Consider the following 9,067-nt stretch of genomic DNA (forward strand, 5'->3'; position numbering starts at 1 on the left):
CACACACACACACACACACACACAAACACACACACACACGTAGCACGCACGCACGCATGCACACACACACACACACACACACACACACACACACACACACACACACACACACACAAACGTAGCACGCACGCACGCACACACACACACACACACACACACACACACACACACACACACAAACGTAGCACGCACGCATGCACACACACACACACACACACACACACACACACACACACACACAAACGTGCATGAATATTGTATGTGCATGTATCTATGACAGTCAGAGCATCATTAATGTAGACAAACACAAGGGTTTAAACGCTCATGCAATGATGTCCAATACAGTCAAGCCTATGTGTCTGGATGTATGTGCAGATCTTATCCTATGTCTCTGGGATACTGTGGAGTCCTGCATAGACGAGCGCTCACTCTCTCCTATGAGTCTGTCCATTGCCTCCCGCCACTCCTCCAGCTTATACAGAGAAGACATCAGAAGAGTGTGACTCTGTGGGAAGAAGAAGAAGAAATGGATAGATAGATAAATAGATAGATAGATAGATAGAAAGATAGATAGATTTGTGTTTGTATGTGTGTGTGTGTGTGTGTGTGTGTGTGTGTGTGTGTGTGTGTGTGTGTGTGTGTGTGCATGTGTGTTAATTAAATGCGCTCTCACCTTGCCGCTGGTGCTGTGTAACTGTAAAGGCAAGTTTGGTGAGTGTGTGAGTAGCCAAAGCTCACACTCCTGAAGCTTCCTGTGAATACGATCCACAAAACGGGAATGGCAACCTTTTTTCTAAGAGACACACACAGACACACACACAGACAGGCACCCACACTTTTAGATAGCATTCCTAAGAGATATGGATCATGTTCTATATCATTTACACTCTACTTCAGTAGCACAGAAACTGACACAGATGACCAGAGAGAGCGAGAAAAACTACCCCACGCACATTCACACCTCACCACCCCCCCCCCCCACACACACACACACACACACACACTCTCACACACTCACACACATTAGTGTTTCACCGTTTGTTGTGTTAGAGTCTGTCTGAGGTGGTACATCTTGGCCTTCATGCAGCTGATGCGCTGCTGTAGTTCCGGCGGGTGCTCCTGCTCTCCTGCCCAGCGCACCTTCAGCCCAAACAGCGGCGTGTACCAGCAGTACCTGTACTGAGAGTGCCTCCTGAAACACAGCAGCACAAATACACCTGTACTGAGAGTGCCTCCTGAAACACAGCAGCACAAATACACCTGTACTGAGAGTGCTTCCTGAAACACAGCAGCACAAATACACCTGTACTGGGAGTGCCTCCTGAAACACAGCAGCACAAATACACCTGTACTGAGAGTAACTCCTGAAACACAGCACAAATACACCTGTACTGAGAGTGCCTCCTGAAACACAGCAGCACAAATACACCTGTACTGAGAGTGCCTCCTGAAACACAGCACAAATACACCTGTACTGAGAGTGCCTCCTGAAACACAGCAGCACAAATACACACATGTGTACAGTACAGAAATAGGCCAATACACATTGCTTCCGGAAATACGTACAGTACATATAGGCCAATACACACCTAAACACACACAACCACACACGTGTGCGCGCACGCACACAAACACACATCGCTTCCGGAAATACGTACAGTATATATAGGCCAATACACACCTAAACACACACCCTCGCACACGTGCGCGCGCACACGCACACAAACACACATCGCTTGCAGAAGTACGTACAGTACATATAGGCCAATGCATACATGCATACTCACACACTCACACAGATGTGACCAGTTTAACGATGCAACATATATGATGGGTTGCGATTTCTATGGAGCGATTTTTGTGTCACCTACCCTAATGTCCCGGTTTTTAATTTGGCACACAGTAGCAAGTCTGTGTATAGGAAGAGGTGTCGCAGGCTCCGCCCATTCTCACACACACACACCACAAATCCGTCATGCATCAGCTGTCGTCTCTGCAATACAGAGTCACGTATACCATTATGGTTTTTATCTCACTTCTAAAATACCAATCACGAGGTCTACCAACCCTATTTCATATTCAAAAGAAATACATACATGAATTAAATTACATTTGATTTGACAGATGTTGTTTACATTGTAGGGTTCTTAATCGAATGTTCACGTGTATTTATAATAACACAGAACTATCTTCAACAGTGTGATGTTCAAGAAGCCAGCGGCTGAGATCCTACGATAAAAAATGTGGTTTCTATCTAACCCACAGTGCGTCCGCACACTCACCATGCCCTTGGACAGTGTGACGGCTCTCTTGCACTGGGACGTCTCATTGAGTCCAGCCAGGAAGCTACTGGAGATCCGAAGAGCTTCCTGGAGGAGGGGGTTGTCATGGTGATCAGGAGGAGTGTGACTCAGCAGGTCCTACAAGGACCAGGGGAGAGTGGATGAGAAGAGAAGAAAGAAGACGAAATGAGAGGAGGAAGAGGGGAAGAAGAGGAGAGATCAAGAGAGAGGACAGTGCGTAGATAAGCGGAATTAAAGTGCCATAGCAATCATTCAACACAATAGGATAAGACTGGTGGGTGGACAAGTGTGCAGTGTGCTCTCACATGTAGTACAAGTGTGGTCTTGGTCACACGGTCCAGGGGCTTGTACAGAAGAGCTAGAGGAGGTGGAGGCAGGGAGAGAGGGAGAGGGGGAGGGAGGAGAGAGGAGGGAGGAGATACAATGTTATCGACCGTTGCTAACAACCATTATGAACAAGTCTTTTTGGGTTTTGAAACACATTTCAAAACATTGTAATGGAACGTCGATAACATCTGGGTAGTGTAACAGCTTTCAGCAGAATGCAACAATTATTTCAACAAGTTCTCTGTGTACCTTCAAATGTGTATTCAGACTGGGAGTTGTCAGATCCTTTCCCTGATTTCATGCTCTGAAAAACAGAACAGGAAGAGACTTGAATCTAAGACTGGGGGTTAGCCTGTGGGGGGGGATTACCATATGAGGAAGATATAACATAAAGAGAGTGATAGATCTATGGAAGTGAAAACAACATACCTCAGCAAGTATTCTAAACCTCTCATCAGTCTGGGTACAGCTCCGCACTATCTCCACAGCACTTTCATAATTATCGATGAAGCCACGATACGTTGCTAACTGGCTAACCTGTATGAAAATCTTCAATGAATAGTACAGTAATAACAACTAATTCATCTATGTTACAGTAATCTGCTGAGAAGTCTTTCATTGTTATCATTCAACAAGGAAGCAATAACTTATCTTTAACTTTATCTTAAAGCATAAAGGCATGAGACATACACAAAGAGGCTTTCTATAGGGCTCATTAGTCATAAAACATATCACTGGTGATATAGTGATATCATACAGGGCAACACAACACAAGCTTACCAACTTCTGGAAGAGGTCACCCACAGACAACTTATAGTGGTCCTTGCACTGCTCCACCACCAGGCCCTGCTCTGTACTGAGGCTCCGGCAGACCCCTTGGCGCTGCTCGTTCCCAAGGCCCTGCTCTGCACTGAGGCTCCGGCAGACCCCTTGGCGCTGCTCGTTCCTCAGGCCCTCACCCAGCTCTGTGGCCCCCTCTAGCCTGGCCTTAAGGCTCTGGTAGAAGTCCCTGTGGAGGGCCAGCAGCTCGGGCACCTGGAAGAACACCGTCTGGATGTCCTGGCAGGACAAGACCGGCTGGGAGGTTCCTGCTGTAGCTTTGAGGGCCTTCATGGGCTGAGGGAGAGACGGGGCATGATAGAAAAAAGAGGGGGAAAAAAGAAAGACTTAACTTAAACATGAATGGTAACTATCCCTTCCCTTACACACCATTCCCCCCTGAACTGAATCAAGTTTTCCATTTGCTAATCTATGCGATTAATGCGGCCGCCATTAACGCGATCAAATATTTTAACGCAATTAACGCAACTTAAAAAAAAAAAATGCCTTTATTTGGATAGGACATGAAGTTATGACAGGAAGCGAGGCCGAGAAGAGGTGGGGAGAGGTTTGGGAAATTACATCAGGCCAGACTTGAACCTGTGTCCCCTCGGGCAATGTAGCCCGTAAGTAGGGGGCTTGGCCTACCATTTTATGGGAGCGATGAGGGACAGGTGGGGCTTGAATAGCCCCCCTTGTTCAAAGTGGGGAATGACAGAAAAAGTTTGAGAACCAATGCGGTAGTTGAAGATGGAGAGAGCTGAGGGATTGTTGGGCGGAAAGTCTCTGTTTAAGAGCCAAAATGACGGAACAATCGACAAAACTAAAGTTGTATGTAGCATTTGTCAAGCTGAAATTAGCTATCACAGAAGCAGCTCGTCTTGAAGTTATCACCTTAATGCAAAGCACCCGACAGAAAGCAGTCCCAGGTTAAATGATCGCCAACCCACACTCCATGACTTCTCTAGGAAAATAACTAGACCAGTCCGTGAAAAGGTTACCATTTGGGTTGCCGTGATGGTCGGCCCATCAACATAGTTGAGGACAGTGGGCTGATTGAGGTGATTTGAATTGCTTCAGGGGAAATTCTTACGATTTATCGTTGAGGGGCACCATTGTGTTAAAAAAAAATACAATTAAACAACAGTTTCTAAAGTACACGCTGTCTGAAGTGATTACTTGTTTATTTATAAGATTTAGTCTTAAGAAGAAAAACTAACTTTTAATCGCGATTAATCGATTGACAGCCCTAGTAATTTGATTTAAGTCATCAATTAATTGATTCGGTGGAATAATTTCTAAGATGCGACTGCAAACAAAAAAAAGGATTTACATAAAGACTAATGGCTACATAAAGACTACAGGCTACATAAAGACTACAGGCTTCATAAAGACTACAGGCTTCATAAAGACTACAGGCTACATAAAGACTACAGGCTACATAAAGACTATAGACTACATAAAGATTACAGGCTCCATAAACAAGAAACAACTAGAAAGCAAAGGCATAAGAGAGGCCGTCAAGAAAGAGTGAGAACCATTTCACACCAAATGCACAATGAATGAATATAGCACTGTGTACACACTCTTAAAATAAAATTTGGTCACACAGACATTGCCAAGAGGAACCACATTGTCTACCACTCATTTCCTACCTCACACACCAGTCACGCTCACAGTATCCCTCTCTCTCCGGCTTTAGTGATAACAAACCACTTCTAATGTGATTAACATTCCAAGCTTATCAATATATGCATTTCCTTTGTGGGTTGAGTAATATAGAAACCAATAACATAAATCTAAAATAATATTCTAAAATGTGCCTTGGCATTGACTGAAAGTTAACAGGGGCGAATACCTTCGGTCCATTTGAAGGGGGCACACTAAACGTCCCCTGGTTGTCATGACAACGTGAAGAGCCCAGAGCCGAAAGGGAAGAGCTCAAGGGTAAATACAGAAGTTGGTCATGGGCAGACTGCCACCAGGAACTAGACTGTGACATTTAACTTGCCTTAAGTTACCAGCTCTGGCTTCGTTGTCAAGTGCATAACGAATGGATTCTCTCTTCGTTGTCAGGTGCGTAACGAATGGATTCTCTCTTCGTTGTCAGGTGCATAACGAATGGATTCTCTCTTAGTTGTCAGGTGAATAACGAATGGATTCCCGTTTACTAGTTGCTCATTCTCACCGTTAAGTCTGTTCCTCCATAACCTGTAACTGATGCTGACACTCCTCCACTCTTCAACAGTTGTACTTCTCCCTCTGTCATTCATTCTCCATCACTCACTCTTATTCACCAAGGCCTCTCACCTCTAGTCTAGCAAACTCTCAACCCCTCACTAACGCCTCTCTCAGCCCCTTGTCCACTTCTAACAAATGGTCCTCGTAGCAGACCATAAGATCCAGGGGTGGAGTTGGATCTTGATCAAAGATAGCTACCTGGCTGTCAAGTTTGTAATACAGGACTTCCAGTTAAAGAATCAGCCATATTTAGCAATACGGATTTCCCCATATTTCCTGTTCACTTTCCCAATCGGTGAGTTGTCTCCCTTTTAACATCTCTGCTTACATCAACATAAGTGTAGTAGTTGATCTTGACCAGCTCATCGAGGGTTCTGCACGACAACGGGCTGCAACTTGACAGATATGCTGGGTAATCTGCTGGGGCAGAGTAGGCTCTATAAAGTTGGTAGAATTGATTATGGATCCAACCTCCCACCCCTGGATCTCGTCGTCTGCAGTGAATACCATATCGCTCCTTAGGATTTTTTTTTTTTTTTTTAATTATGCAGTGATTTAGTATACATTCACCACCAGCTTTGAGCGCAACTGCGTTATTTAGAAAAGCAGGAATGCTAATTGCTTCCAGGATGCTAGTTTGTACAAAGGTGTATCAGGGCCGTTGTAACTGAACAAAAAGTACGGAGCCGGGGGATGGAGATAAAACGCCAAGATCAAAGCTAGTGGTCCTCGCTGCAGATCACGAGATCCAGGTGGTGGAGTTTGATCTTGATCTAACTCCTCCTACTGCATTTTGATTGGTCGATCCAACTCTTTCCACTATATTTTAATTGGCCTAGATGCGCTGTAATGTTCACTTAACACATCTGATTTGAAGAGTTATAAACCTGTATAGACCTTTTTGTCAAAGATTCTTGAAAAAGGTTGTCTTCAGGCTAGTTTCTGATTTCCTGTCTCATACAGGTATCAGAGAGAGAGAGATGGAGGCAGACAGAGAGAGAGAGAAAGGGAGAGAGACAGAGAGAGAGAGAGAGAGAGAGAGAGAGAGAGAGAGAGAGAGAGAGGGTGCTACAGAGCCTAGGCTAAAGAGGAGAGAGGGGTGACCAGGTAAGCATTTCAACTGTGAGCTTTGGTGCTGACAAAGAGTGTATTCCTGCTTCAAATATTTATAAAACATTATTAATACGATTAATAAACCATAATAAGTTTTTGTAGTTAGTGTCATAACACATTAAATATTTATCAAACATTATTAATAGGATTAATAAACTCGCTTGGAGTTAACAAATTTCAATATTTATAGAGTACACTTGTAATGCACCATATATGTGTGCATCACAAAAGGTCTAGCGATGTTTTGTTGTATGTATTTTAGAATCACTGGCGGATAGTGTATAATATACTACTATAAGAAAATGGCCATTGTTTTTTCATATAGTGCGCATCAAATAGTTATTTAGTCAGGTTGATTTGGGACCACCACCAAGGACAAGCACCTCAGGCGTAGTAAACCTTCAGATTTATGTCCCCATCACTTTCTAAATCAAACCTGCACCCCTGGATGGATACCAGGCCTGTGTCAAGGATGACATATCATGCTGATCACGATTCGATTTTGCGGTTTGACTGCAACTACTTCTTTTTTCAGTTTTTTTTTTTTCACACACAGCTCCATAAATCATGCTGAAACCAGTGGATAAACTATTAGTGTAATTATAGTCACCACGGCGAACAAGCTGCCGATACCAAAAATGAGGAAGGAACAATCCAACGCCATGTGCCAAACTTCACAGACAATTTGCACGACAAGCTTTGCAATCTGAAGTGAAAATATATAGAGAAAGTACAGTGGTGATAGATAGGATAGATTGTGAATTCCTACCTAAATTAGATTGCATTTGATCTTGTCATAGCAGTTTTACTAGAGGCATACCCATGTTGTATTTAGCTATTCATATTGTGGTGTGCAGTTTTATGTTGTGTGAGTGTATATGTGTGTGAGTATGTGTGTGTCCATAATTTAATTTATTTACCTCTGTGCATCTGTGCGTGTGTGTGTGTGTGTGTGTGTGTGTGTGTGTGTGTGTGTGTGTGTGTGCGTGTCTCACCATCAACAGTGTTTCCAGTTCATTCAGGTAAAGCTGTTCACTATTCAGTATACCTCTGAGGACCACCAATCTTTTCTCCAGCAGATATTCAGATGTGCTTTTGGTCTGCAAAAACACAGCAATCCACCAATGAGACAATTCACCAATTCATTCACCAAAATTCACCAAATACATAACCAGCCAATCCCTACCTTCACCACTTCACTCACAATTCACACCTACTGCAAAGATATACCCTCAAGAACCAATCAAGTTCTTAAAACCAGTTACCCTATCGATGTGTGTGTGTGTGTGTGTGTGTGTGTGTGTGTGTGAGTGTGTGTGTGTGTGTGTGTGTGTGACATTACTCACCCCTACATCTGGAAGTGTGAAGGGACCTGTCTCCAGGGGACTCTGATCAAAACTATCATCTGTAAACACTTCTTCCAAGAGGTCTGAACCTGCTGGTCCGACTGTTGAATTAATAACAATTCCAAGAATATGCATCCATCCATTCATACCTCTTTTGTTATTTGTGTTTTTTGTCAAACACACATGCATGTGTGTATATATGTGTGTGTGTGTGAGAGAGAGAATTTAAAACCATTTGATTACGCACCGGCAACATTCTCATTTTGTAGGTACATTAAAGCCTCCTCAAACAGCTCCATTGCGACGGCGAAAGGAAATTAGTAGTCTCTGCATTGGTAGTCTCTCCTTCCGCACGTTTACTCTCGCCCTCGTTCAGTGGGTCATTTGATTTGTGAGCTCGTCTAATAGCTTGTGTGAAAAACACTTCCTGTTTCTCTGACACTGCACAAAAGGAGAAGAGGAAAGCCCCGGTAGCCTTTTGTCTCTATGTATTTGTTTGCGTGCACTCTGATTTCCCGTCATGTCTATATTTATGTGATGTCACGTGTATATATGTATATATGTATGTGCCCTATATTAAATTGATATTAGTTGTTAATCTCAAATGCTAAGACTTATGTGAGCAGTTTTCATCTCGACAAGTGCTACACGTCAATGCATCAGGATACCTTCTGCAAAGCTCCTCAATCAGGGTACACATTTAGCTTGTTAAAGTCACTTCTAATTATGGCCATTAAACAGGTTTTATTCAAGCTTGGGGTACAAGTAGCGTTTCCGTCCAATTACTTTTCAAAAGTTCAATATAGAGGTTTTTCGTCGTCAGCTATGAAACGTTTGTAGTAGCCTAAATGATTCAAAAAAGTGAAGTGGGTGTTTCCTTAGGTATCTTTTTGAGTAAGCCTATTTTTTTCAGGATTT

At 43.3% G+C, this 9,067-nt stretch overlaps 1 protein-coding gene across 3 annotated transcripts in view; it reads right to left on the bottom strand.

Moving 5' to 3' along the window:
* si:dkey-33c9.6 (active breakpoint cluster region-related protein) overlaps positions 1-8,551 on the bottom strand; it is a 14,287-nt gene extending 5,736 nt beyond the window's left edge. Inside the window, exons 1-12 of one of the 3 annotated variants that reach the window (XM_031585215.2) lie at positions 8,397-8,551; positions 8,150-8,238; positions 7,799-7,903; positions 3,411-3,746; positions 3,060-3,167; positions 2,880-2,934; positions 2,609-2,661; positions 2,283-2,420; positions 1,872-1,993; positions 1,036-1,192; positions 674-793; positions 430-505 (exon numbers count right to left, since the gene is read on the bottom strand). In XM_031585215.2, coding sequence (XP_031441075.1) covers positions 430-505; positions 674-793; positions 1,036-1,192; positions 1,872-1,993; positions 2,283-2,420; positions 2,609-2,661; positions 2,880-2,934; positions 3,060-3,167; positions 3,411-3,746; positions 7,799-7,903; positions 8,150-8,238; positions 8,397-8,448 — 1,411 coding nt within the window. In that variant the 5' untranslated portion in view covers positions 8,449-8,551. Of the gene's footprint in view, positions 1-429; positions 506-673; positions 794-1,035; positions 1,193-1,871; positions 1,994-2,282; positions 2,421-2,608; positions 2,662-2,879; positions 2,935-3,059; positions 3,168-3,410; positions 3,747-7,798; positions 7,904-8,149; positions 8,251-8,396 lie in introns of all 3 variants that reach the window. The other 2 variants (XM_031585213.2, XM_012835449.3) reach the window with 2 other exon arrangements.
* Positions 8,552-9,067: the final 516 nt, after the last annotated feature.

Source organism: Clupea harengus, chromosome 18 (assembly GCF_900700415.2).
Source record: "Clupea harengus chromosome 18, Ch_v2.0.2, whole genome shotgun sequence".
NCBI classification, from domain to species: Eukaryota; Metazoa; Chordata; class Actinopteri; order Clupeiformes; family Clupeidae; genus Clupea; species Clupea harengus.